At 45.3% G+C, this 24,908-nt stretch overlaps 1 protein-coding gene and 2 non-coding genes across 4 annotated transcripts; all 3 read left to right on the forward strand.

Annotated features, from left to right (window-relative positions):
- The first annotated feature begins 5,332 nt into the window (after nt 1–5,332).
- Nucleotides 5,333–24,180, forward strand: RPS3 (ribosomal protein S3). Of its 2 annotated transcripts, none has more exons than XM_066368734.1 (7): nt 5,333–5,430; nt 6,582–6,712; nt 7,401–7,494; nt 7,985–8,079; nt 10,240–10,427; nt 10,849–11,045; nt 24,019–24,180. In XM_066368734.1, the coding sequence occupies exons 1-6, from the start codon at nt 5,401–5,403 to the stop codon at nt 11,040–11,042; spliced, it is 732 nt and encodes a 243-aa protein (XP_066224831.1). In that variant the 5' UTR covers nt 5,333–5,400; the 3' UTR covers nt 11,043–11,045; nt 24,019–24,180. The 2 variants fall into 2 exon arrangements, with proteins under 2 accessions (XP_066224831.1, XP_066224820.1); XM_066368723.1 differs by lacking the exon at nt 24,019–24,180 and adding an exon at nt 11,521–11,595.
- On the forward strand, nt 6,276–6,422 carry LOC136389764 (small nucleolar RNA SNORD15). Its single transcript, XR_010748338.1, has one exon. It is a non-coding gene; the product is annotated as a small nucleolar RNA SNORD15 (small nucleolar RNA).
- LOC136389763 (small nucleolar RNA SNORD15) lies at nt 10,592–10,734 on the forward strand. Its single transcript, XR_010748337.1, has one exon. It is a non-coding gene; the product is annotated as a small nucleolar RNA SNORD15 (small nucleolar RNA).
- Nucleotides 24,181–24,908: the final 728 nt, after the last annotated feature.

Below are 24,908 nucleotides of genomic sequence, written 5' to 3' on the forward strand. Positions count from 1 at the left end.
GATCTCACAGCCATCCCATGGGATCGGTTAATTAATATATTCATCCTGTTTTACAGATGAGAAAACTTATGCAGAGATAACCCCCCCAAGGCCGCATAACTAATAAACAACCAGACCAAGGATGTGACCCTAGACTGTCTGGATCAAGTCTGTGAACTTAAACACTATACTACACAGAACGCATGCTTGGAAAAGTTTTACTGAATGAAAAAAAAAAAATCTAGAGTTTCTCCAAAGCATCATTCAATCTGTTTCTTCTTCTTCTTCTTTTTCTTGCATCATTCAATATGAAAAACATTTTGTTTGGCGCAAAGGTGGGGATTTAAATCCAAATTCCAGTACAGTGTATGGATCCAGCAGCTATACAGGCTGTTTGTACAGAAAAATCTGAACAAGGTTAAATGGTTCCTCTCACCGAGTTCACCACAGCCCATCCACTGGACCACTTGGGGCCTCAGTTTATAGAGGAGGAACAGTGTGTGTATGCAGAAGAGGAAGCTGTGATGGTCTCACTTTCCTGGCTTCAGGGCTCTAGAAATAATTCTGAATTCCACCTCATAGGTTTCCTTCACCCATGGGCCAAGGTGGGGTCACAGGAACTCAACTGAGCTTGAAACTTAGCTCTGAGTTTCCCAGGGTCCCAGGCAAAGAGAAACAAGATTGGTCACGCTCTTTGTAAACTTTCTTTTGTTCAATAAGCCTTTAAACAGTAGCTAAGTGCCCTATCTGTGCCGAACACGGTGCCAAAATTCATGGAAACAAAGAGAAGTAAAACATCATTGACTTTTGTGATTGAAAGATTAAAGCAGCACTGCTCAACAGAAATACAAGCCATATGTGGAATTCTAAAGTTTCTGTTAGCCACATGAGAAATAATAAAGAAAAAAAAAACAGGTGGAAAAAAAGAAACAGGTGAACTTACTAGTATATTTTATTGTACTCATATCTAAAATGTTATTGTTTTAACATGTAATAAATATAAAAAATTATGAGATATTCTTTTTTTTAAAGATTTTATTTGTTGAGTTTGGAGAGAAATAAGAGAGAGAAGGGCGGGAGGAGGAGCAGGAAGCATCAACTCATAGTAGTTGCTTCTCATATGTGCCTTGACCGGCAAGCCGGGGCTTTTGAACCGGCGACCTCAGCATTCCAGGTCAATGTTTTATCCACTGAGCCACCACAGGTCAGGCCAGGGGCAATTCTTAATTTACTTTTTCCACTGTTCCTAATAGTGCTATAATGCACATTTTCTTTTCTTTCTTTTTTGAGAGAGAGAGATGAGAAGCATCAACTTGTAGTTGTGGCACCTTAGTTGTTCATTGATTGCTTCTCAGATGTGCTTTGAACTGGGGGCTCCAGCCGAGCCAGTGATTCTTTGCTCAAGCCAAGCGACCTTGGGCTCAAACCAATGACCATGGGTTTTTTATTATTGATTGAAGAGAGAAAGAGAAACATCATCTTGTTGTTAAACCTATTTACGCATTAACTGGTTGGTTCTTGTGTGTGCTCTAACTGGAGATCCAATCTGCAACCTTGGTGTATCAGGATGATGCTGTAACCATCTGAGCAACCCACCTAGGGATATAATGAGCATTCTTGCATCCACCTCTGTGTGTATTTGTGTAGGTGTTTTTCTGGAGTAGATAAAAGGAAATGTGTTTTCTGGGCTAAAGGGAATCTACATCTTAAATTGTGATGGTTGCCATCAAGTTGCCCTCCAAAATGAAGCCCCATCCACACCCCATCTACCATGGGAGGATGCTCCTTTTTGTACACTCTTCCATATTCTGCATCTTATTTTTATTGTAAGTATTTTTATTTTATTTTAATCAGAAGTGTGAGTTCTATAGCAATAATACAAAAGCAGTTTAAAAATTCTTTTAAGAGTTATTCTGCAGTGCCCATTTGCTTCTCCACCCCCCCCCTTCCTCTCTGTCTCTCTCTTCCCCTCCCGCAGCCAAGGCTCCATTGGAGCAGAGATGGCCCGGGTGCTGGGGATGGCTCCTTGGCCTCTGCCCCAGGAGTTAGAGTGGCTCTGGTCGCGGCAGAGCGACGCCCGGAGGGGCAGAGCATCGCCCCCTGGTGGGCAGAGCGTCGCCCCTGGTGGGCGTGCCGGGTGGATCCCGGTCGGGCGCATGCGGGAGTCTGTCTGACTGTCTCTCCCCATTTCCAGCTTAAGAAAAAAAAAAAAGAGTTATTCTGCCCTGGCCAGATAGCTCAGTTGGTTAGAGCCCTGGTCGGCAAACCATGGCTCGTGAGCCACATGCGGCTCTTTGGCCCCTTGAGTGTGTCTCTTCCACAAAATACCATATGTGGGCGCTACCTTGATAAGGAATGTACCTACCTATATAGTGTAAGTTGAAAAAATTTGGCTCTCAAAAGAAATTTCAGTAGTTGTACTGTTGATATTTGGCTCTACTGTTGACTAATGAGTTTGCCGATCACTGAGTTAGAGCATTGTCCTGAAGCACAGAGGGTGCCGTTTTGATCCCAGTCAGGCACATACAGGAGCAGCTTGATGTTTCTGTCTCTTTCTGCCTGCTTCTCTCCCTCAAAAAAACAAAAAACAAAAAACTTCAAAGAAAATTTATTCTAGGAGCAGCTAGGAGAGTCACAACCCTGGAGGAAGTGACATATTTAAGATGAGGGATGGGGAAGGAAAGAGCCAGTAAAGAAGACTATCACTGGAAAGGGGGGTCTCATAGGAGCAGAACTAACCCTGAACTGGAACACACAGGGAAGGCTGACCTTGGGCAAGAAGATGGTCTCTTTCGTGAGCAGGGAAGGAAAAAGAGAAGGCTGGCCAGGGAAGCAAACAGTTAAAGGGTAAATAAGAGGCAGTTCTTGCCTGTACAATCTATTTGGGGGACAATAAGTTAGGTGGGAGAGCCTGACCTGTGGTGGTGCAGTGGATAGAACTTTGCAATGCTGAGGTTACCAGTTTGAAACCCTGGGCTTGCCTGGTCAAGGCACATATGAGAAGCAGCTATGAGTTGATGCTTCTTGCTCCTCCCCCATGCCTTTCTCTCTCTCCTCTCTCTAAAATAAATAAATAAATAAATAAACAAGCAAATAAATAAATAAAATATTTAAGAAATAAGTTAGGAAGGAAGTTAACTGCTGAGAATGGGTGGGAGGTTCTGATTTGACAAAGATTATAATAGGCACTGTGGGAGAATGAGGGGCATATCTCAGTGAGGAAATACTCTGACTGCAGCATGCACAGCCAGGTACTCTGCCACAGTGCCCACAATCTAAGTGGAGAGAATAGCACAGTCAGGTAGATTCACCAGGGTTGAGATTTTAGCAACCAGTGAATTAACAGGCCATGGAGCTCGATGAAGAGGGGAATGAAGAGCAGAAGAAGATGACATATGAAGAAAATAATCTGTCCCTGGGTTCCTCACCTGACTGAGGGTTGTCACCGAATATTGCCCACTGGAGTCAGAAACCTAGGTATCATTCTCAATTTCCCCCTTCAGACTCAATCTGTCATCAAGATACATCAGGTCCACAGCCTTTCTATCTCTTTGGTTCATCCACTTCTTTTCATTTTCCCTGGTCACCTCTGCTTAGCTACCTTACTAACTCTGTTAATTCCATGATATGAGACAGATATTTGCATCAGAATTATTTTAGTGCTTGGGAAAAGCACAAATGTCTTCTAGGACCTGACAAGAAATGAATGAAGCTGCCAGGGACTATGTGGCACATGGGAAAACCCTTTGCCATCTTACTGGAAAGAAAAATACAGTCATGAGGAAATGTGGGCCTGTTATTTTGCTAGATCTGTCTATATTTCTAAGAATAACCTAAAATCAGACCTGTGGTGGCGCAGTGGGTAAAGCATCCATGTGGAACGTTGAGATTACCAGTTTGAAACCCTGGGCTTGCCTGGTCAAGGCACACATGGGAGCTGATGCTTCCGCTACTCCACCCCCCTTCTTTTCTCTCTCTCCTCTCCCCTCTAGAAATGAATAAATAAAATATAAAAATAAAAAAAAGGATAACCTAAAATAGTTTTATGGCTTTGCCTGTGGCGATGGTGCAGTGGATAAATCGTTGGACCTGAAATGCTGAGGTTGCCAGTTCAAAAACCTGGGCTTGTTGAGTCAAGACACATACAACCAATGAACAACTAAAATGAAGCAACTATGAGTTGATACTTCTTGCTCCACCCCCACCCACCCTCTGTAAAATCAATAAATAAAGTCTTTTAAAAATAGTTTTATGGAGAAATCTCCTGATTTTATAATTATTATTATTTATTTTGAGAGTATGTTTATTAAAGCTGGGGACAGTGAAACAAGAGTGAGCTTAGGTTAGAAAAAGCAACAGGAGAGAGCGTAGATGGGGCTACTCTGGCTTACTGGAAAGTTGGAGAAAAGGGGGCCTGGAAGACAGGTTCAGGGGGTTAGTCCTGGACCAGCTGCGACTGCCCATTGCACCCCTGGTGGCAAGTCTGTAGGTACCCTTACAATTTAGGAGATGTACATCTGAGAGGGAAGAAATCCTTGGGCATGCTCAGCAAGGGAGAGCAAGTGAAATTTCCTGATTCTAAATGTAGGCAAACCTTTCAAATTTAACATAAAACTGTTAAAGTGTTTAGGGGTGAAGTGTACTGATGCCTGAAACTTTCTTTGAAATGTATCAAAAGATGCATTGGTGGGTGAATAGAGGGATGGTTAGATATGTGATAAAGCAAATATAGCAAAAATGTTCATTGTAGTGATGCATATATGGGTATGCACTGCACAATTCAACTTTTCTGTATGCTTGAAGAGTTTCATAGTCAAATATGGGGAGAAATATTTTTAACTGAAAAAGAGTTTTTGGCCCATAAGCCACTACTTTACTTCTTGTCACAAGTTAACAGACTTTATGAAAGTGAGGTAGGGGTAAATTAGTTAATAATATAAAGGACATAGAACAGTCCCTAGAATGCTTAATAACTGTGAGATAGCAGTTGGAACAGAGGAAATGAAAACGAACTGAAAGAGCTGGTGCCTAAATAAATTTCACTGAGGATTTCCAGTCAATTTTCATTACAGACTGTAGGATCCAGAGTCCTGTGCTTGTTAAACTCTGTTGCTCTGTGAGCTTATACTTGTAATTTCCATCTCTGCGCCTCACGTTCATTTTTAAACTACACTAGTGAGAACTGGACTCGAAGCTCCCCTACAATTTCCAAGTTCTGCTGCTCCCTTTCCGGTTTCCTCTTGTAGTTATCGCCATTACTCTTCTCCCAACCTGACCAGCTTCCTTAACATAAAAACTACATTTCCCATGAGCGTCCACAGGCGTCAACGTCGCGAAGTTCTTCGTTGTCGCTCCGCGCCCTTTATACCTACTTCCGTCTAGGAGCCACTTCCTTTTCTTTCGGCGGCCCACGGCGGCAAGATGGCGGTGCAAATTTCCAAGAAGAGGAAGGTAAGATGATGGGGTTCGGGTCCAGAGGATTGCAGCGCAGTGCGGGTTAGAGGTGCTGTCGTGCGACCGCAGCTCTGTGTCTTGCCCCGGGCAGTGGTTCGGCCCGCGAGGCATTACCGCGGGACGCGGATGGCGGTGGATTGAATACCGGGCCCGAGCCCTGGGAGCGCAGTGTGACGGGGAAAGGGAGACGAGTTCTACTTGTTCCGGGCGAAGAGCAGAGAGGAGCACCAGGTACCTCTTCTGCCCGGGAGAAGGCGCTTGTGAACATCCCTTGGTGAACAAGTAAAATTAATAAACGTGTGGTCTTTTGAGAGCGTGAGCTGAGCCGTTCGTTGCAGGTCGTAACACCGTGGCTTTGGGAAGGGGTGGTAGCTGTGTATCCTTACTGGTCGTGTCTGGGTGCCCCCTTCTGACCCCCGAGACCTTCCCTGGACAGGCTGCTGACAGTTGATCGCTCTCTCTAGGGCCCAAGGAAAAGCCACGGGCAAGTGGAGGGAGGGAACCTGGGAAGAACGCTTCCTTGAGTTGAACTTTTCACCTTTACGTGAGAAAGAACTGTCAAGTCCATTTGCTTTAGAAATAGGCAGTTGGTCATTTTTTTTGAATACATGCATGTTAAAATTAAATCCACAGGCTTTTGTGTGATTTGCTAGCTTTACATCAAGTAAGGCACGATAACGTGTCCGGGATTCTTTTGATGGTCCAAGTTTGTCTCTGTAGTGAGACTGATTAATCTCTCACTTGAGTGGTACCCCTGCTGTGCTGAATGAATGAGTTCTAAATGTATCATTTTAGAAACAGTTCTTATTTAGCACATGTACCTGTAAATAACAGCCTTAACCCTTCAATGAAGAGAAGATGACGAGTCTGATTGGAGGTGTTACTGTCCAGGTGGCCCCTACTGTGTGCTGCGTTCTGTGGCATAAGTTTCAGGTCCCTGGGTCAAAGTAACCACCAAAAGATGACCTAGAGGCATTTGTCTGAGAAGGGTTGCTACACTCCTGTCTGAACAAGGGTAATATGATTGATAATGGGTCATTTGCTGGAGGTGTTGAGTTTTGTGATGAAGGTTGCATTGGCTGAAAGCCTGGGCAGGAAAAAGTGAACCTGTATCCATGTCCTAATTTTGAATTTTATTTTTTGGTTAGTTTGTTGCTGATGGCATCTTCAAAGCTGAACTGAACGAGTTTCTCACTCGGGAGCTGGCTGAAGATGGCTACTCCGGAGTTGAGGTCCGAGTTACACCAACCAGGACAGAAATTATTATTTTGGCCACCAGGTAAAAGCTCATTTTCTTATTTTATTATTGATTGCTTTTAGAGAGAGACAGAGAGAGAGAGAAGATTCGTTTATTGTTCCATGGCATATTGGGACAGTTAACCAACTGAGCTCAAACTCATTTTTATTTTTATTTATTTATTTTTTTTAATTTTTATTTATTTTTTTTTTTGTATTTTTCTGAAGCTGGAAACAGGGAGAGACAGTCAGACAGACTCCCGCATGCGCCCGACCGGGATCCACCCAGCACGCCCACCAGGGGCTACGCTCTGCCCACCAGGGGGCGATGCTCTGCCGCGACCAGAGCCACTCTAGCGCCTGGGGCAGAGGCCAAGGAGCCATCCCCAGCGCCCGGGCCATCTTTGCTCCAATGGAGCCTTGGCTGTGGGAGGGGAAGAGAGAGACAGAGAGGAAGGAGGGGAGGGGGGTGGAGAAGCAAATGGGCGCTTCTCCTATGTGCCCTGGCCAGGAATCGAACCCGGGTCCCCCGCAAGCCAGGCCGACGCTCTACCGCTGAGCCAACCAGCCAGGGCTCAAACTCATTTTTAAATCAAACTTGTTCTTGTCATCCAAACTTGATACTTGATTGTGTCTGATGAGTGAGCTTTTACTACTACATATGTGCAGTATTTGAAGTTAGATCCAGAATTTTGTGAGAGCTATGAATTGTAACTTTCTACTTTCCACAGGACGCAGAATGTTCTTGGTGAGAAGGGCCGACGGATACGGGAGTTGACTGCTGTGGTTCAGAAGAGGTTTGGCTTCCCTGAGGGCAGTGTAGAGGTGAGTGCTCCTGGCTTATGCCAGAGGTAACTGGGCCTGGAAGTGGCTCCTTACGATGGTACTTCTAAATACGCTTACTACCCTGAAGACTTGGTTTATTCATGATCAGTGAATATTAGAAACGGTTTGGTGATTTTGTTGATGTTCTCAGAATAAGTAGTGAGCTTAATTTTATAGGCCTGATCTGTTCAATTCTGGTGGTTAACAGATTTTATATTCACCTTGAGTGTAGTAATGATACATATTGTGTGCTGACGGCCCTGTCTCCTTGGTATGACTGTTGGAAGAGCTAGGGATGAGAGGGCAATGAGGGATCGTTCAGCCAGGGTCACCGAGTGTGTGCTAAGTGTGGGGGGTGAAAGGGTTTTAGTACTGAGGGATGCTACAGTGGTGTCTATGGCAGTATGTGCTCTATGATGAATTTGCTGGTTTTTAATTGAAAACAATGGAGGAAACAAGTTTTAGCATGTACCTCATTTCTTTCTTAAAGCTTTATGCCGAAAAGGTGGCTACAAGAGGTCTGTGTGCTATTGCCCAGGCAGAATCTCTGCGTTACAAACTCCTAGGCGGACTTGCTGTGCGGAGGTGAGTGTCCTTTCTTGTGTGGTTCAGACTAAGGTGTGTCTGCCATTTTATTAATTCAGCAATGAACCCTTCTACATAGCATGCTCTGCTAGTCTATGAGAGTTTTAACAATAAGATATTTCCAGTTTAGTAGGAAAGGCTAATTAAAGAAGCAAGATTTTAAAGGAGTGGTCAGTGTTTTAATGAAGAACTAACTGTTCTGAGTGCTTTGGAAGTGAAACAAAAATAGAACTCCAGGGAGGGGAGGTTAGGATTCCTGTTGAAGTTATTCAGCTCTATCACGTATTAACTCTTCTGGGGACTACAAGGAGATAAGACACAGTGTAGGTGGAAGAGAGCTTAAAAATCTAGTCGTTTACTTTTGCAAGCTGTATTGATGGTAATGTGGGGAGTGATGGACTACAGAGGACAGGAGGTGGTTGGTTGGCCCCGAGGCAGAGCCCCTGGAGGTTTTTCATCAGAGGAAGGACCTGAGGGCTGTGCTGTCGGCAGGTTGATGCTGGGATGGGTAGCAGAGGCTATAGGCAAGGACTTTTAGAAGACTACCCACCTGTTTTGAATGCCAGCTCCACCACTTGTAAAAAGTGATTCTTACAAGTTTGGTCCATGGGCCAGCATCACTGCCATCATCTGAAGGCGGCTTGTTAGAAAAAATTCTCAATCTCTGTCCTAGACTCACTGGTTTGGAAAGTGGTAGTGTAGGTCAGCTACCCTCTTAACAAGCACACCGGTGATTTTTGCATGCACTGAGGTTTGACTTGGAAGTTCTGAGACCTGAGCAACTTATTTCTCTGACCCTTAGGTCTCCTGTCTCTAAATGGGAAGCATTATATCACAACCTTTTTGTGAAGATTAAATGAGGTCATGTGTGAAAGAAAGAACTTGGGGCATGGTGGTAAATCTTACTCTACTTTTCTATTGAAAGTGGCAGCTAGCTCCAATTAGTATCTCCCAGGTCGTAAACAAATGAGTTGGGAGGGGGCATAATATTTTAAGGCTTACTGGCAATTTATTGTTGATTGATTGATTGGTTTTAGAGACAGGGAGGAAGGGGGGGAGAGGGATAGAAGCAGACCGATTTATTGTTTCACTTATTTATGCATTCTTTGGTTGATTCTTGAATGTACTCTGTCCAGGGATTGACCTGTAACCTTGGTGTATTGGGATAACACTAATCAACTGAGCTACCTGCCCAAGGCTTACTATCAGTTTTATAGACCTACTAGAAATGTTTTTTTCCAGCATGCTAATAGTTAAGGCAGCTAGGACCTAAATTGGTAGTTAGGGCACCTCATCAATGTGAATTCTGGAGGTTGAGGTATGTTTCTGCAAAGCATAAAGGTTCGTTCTGTGGCTGGGGTACTTCTGGATATTTACTGATAAGCGTGCCTGATGTAGAAGTCTTGAGTTGTCGGGGCTGGACTGGACTGGAAAAGCTGCACCAGAATGATGGGGGGGGGGTGAGGGGAGAGTGTCAACTTGGTAATCATGAGTTGGAGTGTGGGGCTCAACCTTGGTTGCACATTATATTCAACTGGGGAGTAACTTTTTTTTAAATGCTTGTTCCTGAGTTTTACCATGCCTACCTCCCCAGATTAGCAATTTAATTGGCCTAATGTAGGGCCTACGCTTAGAAAACGTACAGGTTTGTTCCTTTTTTTTTTTTTTTTTTTTTTTTTTGCAGAGACAGAGAGTGAATCAGAGAGGGGTAGACAGGGACAGACAGACAGGAGCGGAGAGAGATGAGAAGCATCAATCATTAGTTTTTCGTTGCGCGTTGCAACACCTTAGTTGTTCATTGATTGCTTTCTCATATGTGCCTTGACCGTGGGCCTTCAGCAGACCGAGTAACCCCTTGCTCAAGCCAGCGACCTTGGGTTCAAGCTGGTGGGCTTTTGCTCAAACCAGATGAGCCCGCGCTCAAGTTGGCAACCTCAGGGTCTCGAACCTGGGTCCTCTGCATCCCAGTCCGACGCTCTATCCACTGTGCCACCTCCTGGTCAGGCCAGGTTTGTTCCTTTAAAGGAACATTGAAAACAGGGCAGACTCATAAGTCTGGTTTTTTTCTTTTGGGGGTTTTTGTTTTTAACATGGCATGGGGTTGGTGATCCTGTCTTTAGTGATAACACAAGTGGTTATCTGTCTCGTGTTTTCCCAAAGGGCCTGCTATGGCGTGCTGCGGTTCATCATGGAGAGCGGGGCCAAAGGCTGTGAGGTCGTGGTGTCTGGGAAGCTCCGTGGGCAGAGGGCTAAGTCCATGAAGTTTGTCGATGGTCTGATGATCCACAGCGGGGACCCTGTTAACTACTACGTGGACACTGCTGTGCGCCATGTGCTGCTCAGGCAGGGTGAGCAGTTGGGAGCTCTTAGGACAAAGGGACTTAGTAATAGATGTGGTTTTCCATGCATCCCTTAGGGTTTCGGAATTCATCGTTGGAGTAGCAGAGCATGTTAGTGCTCCATGGGTCAGATCTAAGAGTTGGTTTGTCTTTTTCTCAGCCACCTGTGTACCCTTCAGTGATGACACGATGACGAGTCAGAAAGGGCACGTCCTGCTCTTGGTCCTTGTCAGTGCCATGTTCTGTGGCACTGCGTGGGTTCCTTTTGCAAAAGTGTTCTGTTTATTGATTGAGTAGAGGCATTTGTCTGAGAAGGGACCAGATCCAGGGTTGTTGGAGTAATTTACTGTTCTCTTTCTCTGCCCTGTTCTATTGTGTAGTGGGGTCAGCAAAACCACCGGTAGGTTCTAACTGTGGTCCTATCATCTAGGTGTGCTGGGCATCAAAGTGAAGATCATGCTTCCTTGGGACCCTAGTGGTAAGATAGGCCCTAAGAAGCCCCTGCCTGACCACGTGAGCATCGTGGAACCCAAAGATGAGATACTGCCCACCACCCCCATCTCGGAACAGAAGGGTGGGAAGCCAGAGCCACCTGCCATGCCCCAGCCAGTGCCCACAGCATAACAGGTATGTCTCTAGCAGCCTCTTGGGTGGAATAGGACCCTATTCCTTTGTCTCCCTACTATTACTTGTATTGCACACTGTGGTAAGCATTTAGTGAATAATAATGGATGGCACTTAATTTACTTGGGAGAATGGAGGTTGGAGCCAGGGACACTTTTAACACCCAGGGTTCTATTGGGAGGGGTGTTTGGCCTTGGTCTCTTAAATTCCTATGTTGACTACAGTATTTAAAGTAGGTGTTTTCCTTTATTGTCCTCTTAAAAAATTTCAAAGTACTCTTGCTATAATTCTATCCTTCAGCAACCCCCTTAAAACAGAACACCAGTGGGGTGGGTTTTTTATTTTTCCTAAATGTTCTTTATGCTTATTAATCTTCGTGCAAACCCTAAGTAGAAGTGTATACCAGTTTGGTAAATGAAAGAACTCAATACTCAGATGAAATTTCCTTTCTTACTGTTGTACTTTATTTCATTTTTAGAGTCTCCTTGGCAGCTGGATCTGGAGTATGAATGTTGCTCTATAAATACTTTTAATAAAATCTTTTTAAAAGATGCACGGCCTGCGTAGACTGTACACCCAGTATTCAGACAGAGGGTCATGTCACCCCATCAGAACATTACTTGATTTTTTTTTAGGGTTATCTGGCTCACAGTGTTTCTGTGCTTTTCCTGAAATCCTCTTGGTTTCAACTGGACTTGGGAGACAAGGGCCAGAACAGTAGGGCCGAGGCAGAGCTAACCAGAGAGTACCATGTGTTGGGTGTAAGTGGTGATGCTTCTTTAATCCTCAACATCTCTAATGTGTCAAGGGAATTTGTGCAAGTGATAAACAGTATGGAGCACAGAAGCAAAAAACGTTAAAATTGTCTACTGTTTTGTCAGGTGTATTTTGAAGTGTTTTCTATTTATGTCTATTTACAAGCAGTTGAATGCTCTTGGTATACTCAGATAAAACTAGTGAGGAACAGACTGGCATAATTCTACAAGACTAATGATGACTAGATTGATTTTATCACAGAGGACTGGCCTTCCTAGTCACAGCTGTCATGGGCCTGGAGGGCCTCGTCAGATAGCCACACCATCCTGGTGGTGATGAGGCCTGGCTGTGAAATACCCTGGCCTCACAGACCTAGTAGGTACTCAGATTGGTTGTCTTTTCGACCAGTCTGTAAGCCACATGAGGACAGGCGCTGCACATTATATTATACTGCTTGGCACTTGGGATGGGCATAATATTTTAGTGAATTATGTTTGGAATGCATTGACAGATCTCTAGATCCCCCCACCCAACTTTTAATAAGAATCTTTCATGTTTATATTGATTTTTGTCTAGACTAACATCCTACTGTTTTTATCAGTATTGATGGATTTGAGACCACTTTCTATTAGTAGAGAATATTCACCTTTTTATTCATATTAGAAAGGAGAGAGTGGGGGGGGGGGGCAGGAAGCATCAACTCCCATATGTGCCTTACCAGGCAAGTGCAGGGTTTTGAACTGGCGACCTCAATATTCCAGGTCGACGCTTCATCTACTGCGCCACCACAGGTCAGGTCGAGATATTCACCTTTTATAAGGCTTTATTCCCTGTAGATAAAGCTGTTGGCACTTTGCAATTTTACTGGAAATGTTACTGTTTGAACTGAGCTATAAGCTGCTGTATTCCTGTATTTCTGAATTTGTGTAGTTCATTTATGAGGGGAGTATTTTTACAGAAACTAGTTAAACTTATTTGAGCATCCAAAGGGCTGGGTGCTGGCTACAGGTTATGACAATCCTGGTCATCTGGAATCTTAGCATCTAGTACTTACACAGCCAGTCACAGGTCTTCATATAGATTAGGTGACTTTTTAAATTTCCTTACTTTCCTAGTGAATTTTCTACAAACCTCAGTCCACTAACATTAGACTGGCATAGTTCTACAAGGCTAATGATGACTAGATTTATCACAGAGAGAGAGACTGGCCTTCCTAGTGACAGCTGTCATGGGTCCTACGCATGCCTGATTCTTAGACTGCATCCAGCATTCAGACTGAATTAATCTATAGGGTTTAGTAGTGCTGTTAACTTCCCACCAGGTGGTGCTGTAACAAACGTACCAAAGTAGCAGCTTGGAAAGGGAAAATAAACTTAACTGAAGTACAGATGCTCCTTCATTTACAATGGGATTACATCCAGATAAACCTGTAAATTGAAAATACTGTAAGTCACCTGAGCGGGCGGTGGCGCAGTGAATAGAGCGTTGGACTGGGATGCGGAGGACCCAGGTTTGAGACCCTGAGGTCACCAGCCGGAGTACAGGCTCATCTGGTTTGAGCAAGGCTCACCAGCTTGAGCCCAAGGTCGCTGGCCCAAGCAAGGGGTCACTCAGTTTGCTGTAGCCCCCCAGTCAAGGCACATATGAGAAATCAATCAATGAACAACTAAGGAACCGCAATGAAGAATTGATGCTTCTCATCTCTCTCCCTTCCTGCCTGTCTATCCCTATCTGTCCCTCTCTCTGACTGCCACAAAAAAGAAAATACCGTAAGTCAAAAGTGCCTTTAGTGTACCTAACCTACCGACTGTCAGCCTAGCTTACCTTAAATGTGCTCAGAACACATATTTTACAGTTGGGCAATTATGTTGAGTTTTCATCTCAAGAGTAATTACCTTCTTATCAGAAGTAGGAGATGGGGCATTTTGTAGACATGATGGGATGCAAAAACACAAAACACTTCAAAAATGTTGGCAACACACACAGTACACTGTAGGTCAGTGGTCCCCAATCCCTGGGCCGCAGACCTTAGGTGAGCACTCAGTAACCACAGTCCATTAAGAGATACAGGCAGAGGATATCACTACCATCCCCCAAATGGTCCATGGGCCATTTGGTACTGGTCTGCAGAGAAAGAATAAATAACTTACATTATTTCCGTTTTATTTATATTTAAGTGAACGATGTTTTATAATTAAAAAAAGGACCAGATTCTCTCTGTTACATCCGTCTAAGACACTCTTGACGCTTGTCTCGGTCACGTGATACATTTATCCATCCCACCCTAAAGGCGGGTCTGTGAAAATATTTTCTGACATTAAACCGGTCTGTGGCCCAAAAATGGTTGGGGACCACTACTGTAGAGTATCAGTTGTTTACCACCACCCCCACTCCCCCAGTGTGGGGCTGACAAGCTGCAGCTCGTACCACTGCCCAGCATAACGAGAGTATTGTACTGCATAATGCTAGCCTGGGAAAGGTTGGGATTTGAAGTTAGTTTCTGCTGCAGGGGTATCGCCTCTGCACCATCATAAAGTCGAAAAATCTTAAGCAGTGTCATTTGGGGATCATGCTGACATGCAGGAAAGTACAGCTAGTGCTCAACTTACGACCACGATTGGTTCCAACAGACCGGTTGTAACAATTTGGTCGTAAGTTGAGTAGGCTATATGTACAGTACTGTGAAATGATGTTATAAAAATCTTTAAGTCATATTTTATAATTTTCTTTCATTCTTGTACCGAGTCTGGGGTAACAGTTGAAATGGTGCACATGGAGATGGTAGTGCTGCCGGAAGCTGGTCCGTACTGTCATACACCCAGCTGGGCAATGCTTCCACTGCCAGACGCGGAGCAGTCGTGGCTATAAAGTCGAATGGTCGTAAGTTGCATAGGTCATAAGTCGATCAATACCTGTATGCACATTAGCACTTAAATGTACAGCTTGAATTGTTAACATGAACACCCCTGTAGAGCCATTATTTGAGGTCAGTAAAGGAAGTGAAGTTTAAGCTTTTTATTTCAGAAAACCATGCAAGATAAAGGTAGAGCTTAGGTGAGTATTCAATAGCCACAGTCCATTAAGAGATACAGGCAGAGGATATCACTACCATCCCCCAATTTTCCCAGTGAATGGTTTTCTATATTTTTTTTAAGAGGGAGACAGGAACAGAATGTGTGGGTGGGGGGAGAGATGAGAAGCATCGATTCCTAGTTGCTTCACTAGTTTTATTGGTTGCTTCTCATATGTGCCTTTGGGGGTGGGGGGTGATGCTGAGCCAGTGACCTCAGGGTTTTGACTTGGGGCTCTCGGCATTCCAGACTGATGTTCAGTCCACTGTGCCACTACTGGTCAGGCTCAGCTGTCATTTTCTTTACATCTCTAAGGTTCCAGAAAGGCGCTTCCGACTGGCCAACCCTGGTATCTGAGCCAGTTGCCAGGGGTCAGGAGAAAGATAGCTAGCCCCACCTGACGTGTGATGACAGTGGATGAAGTGTCAACCTGGAGCACTGAGGTTGCTGGTTCAAAACCCTGGACTTCTCATGTCAGAGCAATTACAGGAAGCAACTACCAGTTATTGCTTCTGATCCCCTCCCCCAACCCCCAAAATCAATAAATAAAATCTCCTTTAAAAGATAACTAGCACCTTTGTTTTTCATAGGGGAGGTGAGGCTCAGACTCATACACTAATTCCTTCCCCTCAATAGGCAAGGTATTAATACTAGGCAGCCAAAACTGTGTTGTGAAATATCCCTTGGGAGCCACTGGTGGAAATATGGCTGTTGGCAATATGGAAGCAAGTATGAAAGCCTTTTTTGTGTGTGTGTTTTTATTTTTCTGAATTTAGAAGCGGGGAGGCAGACAGGCTCCTGGCATGCGCCCAAATGGGATCCTCTTGGCATGCCCACCAGGGGGCGATGCTCTGTTGCAGCTGGAGCCATTTTAGGACCTGAAGCAGAGGCTAACTTTGCTCCAATGGAGCCTTGGCTGTGGGAGGGAAAGAGAAAGAGGAAGGAGAGGAGAAAGGGTGGAGAAGCAGATGGGCACTTCTGTGTGCCCTGACTGGGAATTGAACCCGGGACTTCCACACACCAGGCCGACGCTCTACCACTGAGCCAGGGCCAGGGCCAGTACGAAAGCCTTTTATGAACTTTTTACCAAGGCTCTGAAGAGTAGCTTGTGATCTTTAGGATATGTAGCAGCTAGTGATGGGCCTCACAAGAGCTGGGAGCTCAGTGACCCATGAGGCAGGAAAAGAACACTTGCTGAAGTATGAGAATTTGGGAATAGGCCCAGAGGGCAAGCAAGGATTTGGGACCAGCCAACAGAAGCAAAAAAAAAACAAAAAAACCCCAGGATTGGGGACCAATGGACAACAGCCCTAGAGAACCAGGAAAAGGACACAGGAACTTATAGGGTTAAGGAAATGGTTCAAGTTCGTTTTGTTTTTTTTGAGACGCTAGTTCTACCTCCAGACAGAATTTGGGGTTGCAAAATGCTTAGAAAGGCTGCTAAAGCAGGCTGTGGGTCTTGCTCCTCTCAGCTATGTTCTCACTCTCAAGAGGAGGTCCAAGAAACTTTAGCCATGGACCCCGGATCCCCACCTCCACTCCTGGCTGGATAGAAGTTATGAGAATGTCAGCCATGGTGTGATGGATTAAAGGATGCTCTTCTCTGCAGAGCATTTTACAAAGAGGACTTGAGAAATGGCTTTGTAACAGAAACCTGGTTTCAAGCCCTGGTGCCAAAACTGATTTACTGAGGCTTTGGTCCTTATCTCACAGGGCTGCTGTGGGAGTTAAAGGCGATCTAAATGCCAATACATGTCTCTTTAATACACATCATCTAATGTATTATCTCCGTTTGGAGACATTAACAGTTAAGAGCCCAGGCCTTCAAGCCAGACTGATTCAAAACCAAGCCCACAACTTAGCATGAGCACATCTCTGTCCATTTGCTCACCTGCATGTATGCTCAGCGAATGCTAGCTCTTGTTACTATTACTACTTAGTTAAACATATCCTCATGGTAGTCAGTATAGCTAACTTCATGATAATGGATTCTCCCCATCCTAAGTGCCCTGAGCACAGGCTGTGCTTTCTGCCTCTACAGGAAGTGGGCACAGCTGGGCAGGTATGTCTTACAGGTATTGATCTTAGTTTTTTAATATGCCATGTTCCATCTAGTGATTGTTTCTGAGCTCCACTATTGCTGTGTTTAAATGCAGCTACTAATGTGTCCGTATAGTCTACCAACACTTAGGTATTGAGAGTCAACATTTTTAACCTCAAAGATTGTTTTTCTTATTACATCAGGTTATGTTATTTAATCTATGAAACAATGCATTTCTGTGTGTTATTAGTTACATGTATAGCTTGATAAGCAGCATGACCATGTTGAGAAGATCATGTGCCTTGAGCCTGCTGTGATATGTCATTTATTCTCCCTAACGTCCCTGTAATGGACAGATCCCATTACTAACCTCATTTTAGAGGGATTTTAATTAACTCATGCCATAGATTTTAGGCGAATGAGTGATTTCTTAAGCCTTGAGAAATATTTATACTGTCTCAAGATCTGATCCCATTTCCTCATATTCAGAAATAAGGTGGAGCCGCAGTAGCTCTAAAAATGGAAATGAACCCATTGAACCTCTACTGCTCAGTCGTACCAGCTCAGCCAGCTAGATGCAGCTGGACCTCTGTCCACTGAGTGGGGAGGACTGCTGTGATGGATTCATCCTGCCTTCACTGATGGGCCATCATCAGCACCCATGACCAGCACAAGTATGACATTAGCATAACTCTGAATATACTAAAAACCATTGAATTAGGCTTTTCAAGTGGGTGAATTTTGTAGTATGTAAATTATCTCAATAAAGTCATCATATATATATGAAATATATGCATACATATATATGAATTAAAACAGCAATTTCAAATTTTCCTTGTTTTGAAGGTATATATACCCAAATGAGCAACATCCCTTGAATGCAATAAATGCTCATCAGCATCTAGGTGTGAAGCTGGAGCTTAGTAATGTAACTACTGATTCCAGATTTCAGATACATCTCTGATAGGCTCCAGCTTATCATTGCTTTTGGGGATTTTTCTTTGTATTTTTCTGAAGCTGGAAACGGGGAGAGACAGACAGACTCCCACATGCGCCCAACCGGGATCCACCCGGCACGCCCACCAGGGGGCGACGCTCTGTTGCAACCAGAGCCACTCCAGCGCCTGGGGCAGAGGCCAAGGAGCCATCCCCAGCGCCCGGGCCATCTTTGCTCCAATTGAGCCTTGCTGCGGGAGGGGAAGAGACAGAGAGGAAGGAGAGGGGGAGGGGTGGAGAAGCAGATGGGCGCTTCTCCTGTGTGCCCTGGCCGGGAATCAAACCCTGGACTTCTGCATGCCAGGCCAACGCTCTACCACTGAGCCAACTGGCCAGGGGCTTTTGGGGATTTTTTTTTTTTTTTTTTTTTTTTTCCCTGAAGCTGGAAACGTGGAGAGACAGTCAGACTCCCGCATGCGCCCGACCGGGATCCATCCGGCACGCCCACCAGGGGCTACGCTCTGCCCACCAGGGGGCGATGCTCTGCCCCTCCGGGGCGTCGCTCTGCCGCGACCAGAGCCACTCTAGCGCCTGGGGCAGAGGCCAAGGAGCCATCCCCAGCGCCTGGGCCATCTTTGCTCCAATGGAGCCTTGGCTGCGGGAGGGGAAGAGAGAGACAGAGAGGAAGGAGGGGGTGGGGGTGGAGAAGCAAATGGGCGCTTCTCCTATGTGCCCTGCTGGGAATTGAACCCGGGTCCCCCGCACGCCAGGCCGACGCTCTACCGCTGAGCCAACCGGCCAGGGCCCTTTTGGGGATTTTTTTTCTTAGTTTTGTTTTGCATTTTCATTGTCAACATGCAATATTTTTGATGGCTCATAATTTTGTGCAAGAAGGGACAGCCATCTTCTTTTTCTTTTTTTTTTTTTTTAATTCATTTTTAGAGAGGAGAGACAGAGAGAGAGAAGGGGAGAGGAGCAGGAAGTATCAACGCCCATATGTGCCTTGACCAGGCAAGCCCAGGGTTTTGAACTGGCGACCTCAGCATTTCTAGGTCGATGCTTTATCCACTGCACCACTATAGGTCAGGCGACAGCCATCTTCTTTACTTCATAATTTTAAAACATTTTTTAGATTTACAAAGATCAATTAGAATGACCAAGCCAGTGAATTAAAAAAAATACATTTTTATAGCATCTATTTCCTCAGTCACTTACACACCTGTCTTCAGCATGTCTTCACTTAGAACTAAAACAGTATGAAGTAAATTTGGTGCATAAATATCATAAAAGATGAAAGAATATTGTCACACCACCTTTTAGCAAAACAGGATGGTCCAGGTTTTTGTCATAAAAATCTTGTGTGATGCCTGACTTGTGGTGGCGCAGTGGATAAAGTGTCGACCTGGAAACACTGAGGTCGCCAGTTCGAAACCCTGGGCTTGCCTGGTCAAGGCACAGATGGGAGTTGATGCTTCCTGCTCCTCCTTTCTGTCTGTCTGTCTCTCTCTCTAAAATGAATAAAAAATATTTAAAAATCTTGTGTGATGAAATCCTGTTGAATGACTTCACTAAATTTTTTTTTAGAAACACTCATTCCACCAATTCTTGAATTAGAGAAAATTCATGTGACCAATTTACCCATCATCCTTAGAGACAAGAGTGGTGCAGTGTGCCTCTGCATTATTTTTCTAACTTGTGTAATAAGTGAAATGTCCTCTATAAAATCTTGACCTGGAATTCTGCGGTTGCTGGTTTGAAACCCTGGGCTTGCCTGGTCAAGGCCCATGGGAGTTGATGCTTCTTGCTCCTTCCCTCATTTCTCTCCTCTCTAAAGTGAATTTAAAGAGAAAATGTCTTCTGTCGACTTCTCTTTTGTCATGGATGCGAATGAAAACTGAATCTTTTGTTGTTGATTTTACAGAGAGTTATCCCGTTTATGCATCCATTGGTTGATTCTTTTTTTTGTTGTTAAATGAGAGGCAGGGAGGCAGAGAGACTCCTGAATGCACTCTGACCAGATTCACCTGGCAAGCCCCCTATATGGTGACATTCTGCCCATCTGTGGCCACTGTTCAACCGAGCTATTTCAGCACCTGAGGTGAGGCCATGGAGCCATCCTCAGCACGAGGGGCCAACTTGCTCCAATTGAGCCATGGCTGCAGGAGAGAAAAAGAGAGAAGCAAGAGGGAGAGGGGTTGAGAAGCAGATGGGCACTTCTGTGTGTCCTGACCGGGAATTGAACCCGGGACATCCACACTCCGGGCCCACACTTTACCACTGAGCCAACCGGCCAGGGCCAAGATTTTTGATTTTAGGGTGGGAAGCATCAACTCATTGTAGTTACTTCTCATATGTGCCTTGACTGGGCAAGCCTGGGGTTTCAAACCAGAAACCTCAGCATTCTAGGTTGATGCCTTATTCACTGCACCACCACAAGTCAGGCAAAATCCTGAATTCTTAATGTTTATTTTTTCATGTTCTGGAGCAAGGCTCCAACCAACTGAACTATCTGGCCAGGACAAAATCCTGAATTCTTAACTGATGTCTCTAGACTTATTTTATACCTTCTTAAAAGATGTTAGTACTTGGGCAATGCAATATGGAAACAAAGATGATGTACTAGTGATTTATTTCATTGCATCTTCCTTCTAGGCAATGCCATCATTCTTCCATTTTCTTACCATTTTAGTGTTGTTTGACATAGTTGGGAATGATTGATGAGTAATATGAAATAATTTTTATGATTATGAAATAGCAAAATTTTTCAAGGTATAGAAAAATAAATTCATCAAGGTTTCAGAATTCATTTGGTGATTATAAGAGAGAATGAATTTAATTCTACGTATTTTAAAAGTAAATTTCCTCATTGTTTCTTGGAAGCCCACTAAAAAAGAACAACAGTCATAAGAATTTTTTTTTTAAGTGGGAGGAAGGGAGATAGACTACTGCATGTACCCTACTGGGATCCACCTGACAACCTGCATCTAGGGCCAGTGCTTGAATCAACCAAGCTATCTTCAGTGCCTGAGGCCAATGCTCAGACCAACAGAGCTATACTCAGCACCCAGGACCAGTGCTTGAACCAACTGAGCCACTGGCTGTAAGAGGGGAAGAGAGAAGTAGGAGAAGGAAGGGAAGAGAAGCAGACGGTCACTTCTTGTATGTGCCCTGACCAGGGATTAAACCTTGGACAACTACATGCTGGGCCAACACTATCTACTGAGCCAGCCAGCTAGGACCCATAAAACATTCTTTAAATTTTTTATTTATTGATTGATTTTTAGAGAGAGATGAAGGGAAAGAGGGAGAGAAACATTGGTTTGTTACACTTATTTATGCCTTCATTGTTGATTCTTATATGTGCCCTCACCGGGGATCAAATCTACAACCTTGTCATATCAGGATGACACTCCAACCGACAGAGCTATCTGGCCAGGGCAAAAATATTAGAACTGCTCAAAATACTCAGAAACTGAATCTGGCCTCAATAGCTTCTAATGGTATATCAAGAATTACGTCTTTGTTCTGGCAAACTGCACAGCTAGGGGCCATGTTCAGGGTTCATGCTCTGGACTTGTCTGGTTACAGGAGGGTGGTGGGGGTAGGGAAAGAGTGGACTCGGAGCCAGAGACAACTTAACATACGGACTATCAGGCAATGTATTAGGTGTAACCAGCAATCTTAGAAAACCAGATGTATGGGGTGTCACCTTTTCTTCTCCAGAACATGAACCATCTCTCCCCTCATTCGAGGAAGCCCCTAAGGGAAGGAACAATATCCTGCCAGGCTGGGATTTTCCATGGTAGAGAGGATGTATCTCCTACTCCTGAACAACTCTTGTGCTTCTTTCAACATCATTCTCTCAGATTAGCAGAGCCTAGGTGAGGCTGCACGGAGAGAGCAGGCTTTGGAATAATGGCCCAGATTGGAATCCTGGCTCTCCCATCACTCACCAGCATGCTGACCTTAGTAAGCAAGTCACCTAACAACTCTGAGTCTGTTTCCTCATTTGTAAAGGTGGTAGTGGTGGTGGTGTGGGTAGGGGACAGTAGTACCAACTCATATTATGAGGGAGAAAGCCAGGAAACTGATTTAATGTATTCATTGGGAGGCTTTGTTCTGGGCACTGGGGAATACATGAAGCTGACACCTTTTCTGCCTCAAAGAGCATCTTTTGGGTGTGTCAGGAGACTGGAAACATAAAGGCCTGGCCGTATGCCAGGTGATAGAAGAGGGACAGATAAGGAAGGGCCACAGGAGAGAGTAGAAAACTGGGGGGTGGAGGCTATCAGGTCCGCCCAGGCAGACAGCGAGAAGGGGCATCAGCACTTGCGTGAGAGAGCACTGGGTACGGATGGTCATTGTGGGGAAGTGGTCCAGTCTTCTTGGCACACAGGAAGTGTGCCCGCCCAGGTGAGAGAGAGCCTGCCCTATATTTGCCCCTATCTTTTTCACTTGGGCTTTTGAGGGGATAGGCAAATACAGTAATAAAGTGCTTTCTTGCCTGACCTGTGGTGGTGCAGTGGATAAAGCGTCGACCTGGAACGCTGAGGTCGCCCGTTTCAAACCCCAGGCTTGCCCATTCAAGGCTCATATGAGAAGCAACTGCTGAGTTGATACTTCATCTCCTTCTCTCCCCTCTTTATAAAATCAATAAATCTTTAAAAAATAAAATAAAATAATAAAGTGCCTTCTTTGCTTTGTCCTGGGTGTTTTCCCTGGGATGGGGACAACCAGGCTCTGAGCCTCCATCCTATTCCCCTCCCACCTCTGCCATTATCAACTGTGTCCAGATGGTCACAGGCTCCCTAAACTGGGATAATCAGAGGGTAGGAGCTCAGCTGGGACCTGGGTCTTTATGTGGGGCTGTGAAGGGCCAGCTCCAGATGGAAAGATCTCCCAGACTGGCCCTTGGCCTTTGGGAGATGGGATGGGCGTTGGACTGGCCCTGTGATGGGGGAGTTAAAAGGAGATGATAGCTCTTCAAAAGGCAACCTGAGTGCAAATGAGGGAACCCCAGGTGGAGTCTGGCCAGCTCTGTCCTCTGGGCCTCAGAAACACAGGCACAGACCCTGCACCACTGGGCCTCTGCATCACAGAATCTCTTGTGGCATCTTTCATTTTCTCTCTTCTGAGGTCATCCCTCCCTATCCAGCAGTTTTATGTTGCTGTCTCTAGAGCCCCAGGCCAACTCAGGTGCTTATAATAGCATTGGGTTTTGGGTTAGTGCCCCTTGTTGATGCTGGGGGTCTTGCAGGCCCAGATGCACAGCCAGGTTGGCTGGGTTCTCAGAGGCCTGTGATTCTGGCACCCACCACCCAGCTGCAAGACTCAGATCCCAAGGCTGTTGGGGTTTTTGTTTTGTTTCAGCTTCTTTCATGAGTGGGGGAGCACCACCTCAGCCCTGCTTCTAATAGTCTAGATTGGAATCCTATTTTAAGGCCTCTATTACACAGAGCTCAAATTTCTGCCCTCTTCAGGGATTTACAATTTTGTTGTCTCTACTCCTTTGCCATGTTTGTTTACTTATAAGCCTAGGCCTTCATCTTTTTTTTTTTTTTTTTTTTCTGAAGCTGGAAACGGGGAGAGACAGTCAGACAGACTCCCACATGCGCCCAGCCGGGATCCACCCGGCACGCCCACCAGGCGGCGACGCTCTGCCCCTCCGGGGCGTCGCTCTGTCGCGACCAGAGCCACTCTAGCGCCTGGGGCAGAGGCCAAGGAGCCATCCCCAGCGCCCGGGCCATCTTTGCTCCAATGGAGCCTCGCTGCGGGAGGGGAAGAGAGAGACAGAGAGGAAGGAGAGGGGGAGGGGTGGAGAAGCAGATGGGCGCTTCTCCTGTGTGTCCTGGCCGGGAGTCAAACCTGGGACCTCTGCACGCCAGGCCGACGCTCTACCACTGAGCCAACCGGCCAGGACTAGGCCTTCATCTTTTTAATTGTCTGGGTTTTCACTTTGTCTATCTCTGCTAGGTGTCTGAATCTGAGAAGGCTGTTTAGAAAGAGAGCCATCCTGACTTAGAAGTGCTTCATTGATTTTGTTAGCTTCATTGATTCTGAAGATTCATGGAATCTTAATCATAGATTCCAAATATGTGGCCTTGGGTGATTCTCTTAATCTTTTCAAAGCAATTCCTTCTTTTAAAAATAGATATTAATAATTAACTTGCAGCCTGACCTGCGGTGGCACAGTGGATAAAACGTCAACCTGGAATGCTGAGGTTGCCGGTTCAAATCCCTCGGCTTGCCCAGTCAAGGCACACACAGGAAGCAACTACTACAAGTTGATGCTTCCCACTTCTGCCCCCCCCCAAATAAATCAATAAAATATAAATATATATATATTTTAAAAGGGGAGAGGGTGGAAGAAGGGTATAAAGAGGACAAATACAAGGTAACGGAAAACAGTTTGACTTTGGGTGATGGATATACAATAGTTCAAATGTTATAGAAATGTTGACCTGAAACCTATGTACTCTTATTGATCAACATCACTGTTAAATTAATTTTCTAAATAACATTAAGAAAAAAACACTGCCATCAACAACAAAAAATTAAAAAATAATTAGCTTGCTAAAAGTCAAAAAAGTGTTGCCTGACCAGGCGGTGGTGCAGTGGAAAGATCATTGGACTGGGCCCTGGCCGGTTGGCTCAGCGGTAGAGCGTCGGCCTGGCGTGCGGGGGACCCGGGTTCGATTCCTGGCCAGGGCACACAGGAGAAGCGCCCATTTGCTTCTCCACCCCCCTCCCCTCCTTCCTCTCTGTCTCTCTCTTCCCCTCCCGCAGCCGAGGCTCCATTGGAGCAGAGATGGCCCGGGCGCTGGGGATGGCTCCTTGGCCTCTGCCCCAGGCGCTAGAGTGGCTCTGGTCACGGCAGAGCGACGCCCCGGAGGGGCAGAGCATCGCCCCCTGGTGGGCAGAGCGTCGCCCCCTGGTGGGCGTGCCGGGTAGATCCTGGTCGGGTGCATGCGGGAGTCTGTCTGACTGTCTCTCCCCGTTTCCAGCTTCAGAAAAATACACACACACACACAAAAGCATTGGACTGGGACACAGAGGACACAG

The sequence above is a fragment of the Saccopteryx leptura genome, chromosome 1 (assembly GCF_036850995.1).
Source record: "Saccopteryx leptura isolate mSacLep1 chromosome 1, mSacLep1_pri_phased_curated, whole genome shotgun sequence".
Taxonomy (NCBI): domain Eukaryota; kingdom Metazoa; phylum Chordata; class Mammalia; order Chiroptera; family Emballonuridae; genus Saccopteryx; species Saccopteryx leptura.

Bases quoted from the DNA above. Each gene is read 5' to 3' on its own strand.
- RPS3 (XM_066368734.1), top strand. From the start codon at position 5,401: ATGGCGGTGCAAATTTCCAAGAAGAGGAAG. The intron at 5,431-6,581 runs GTAAGATGATGG...TTTTTTGGTTAG, and splicing joins AAATTTCCAAGAAGAGGAAG to TTTGTTGCTGATGGCATCTT. The intron at 6,713-7,400 runs GTAAAAGCTCAT...TACTTTCCACAG, and splicing joins ATTATTATTTTGGCCACCAG to GACGCAGAATGTTCTTGGTG.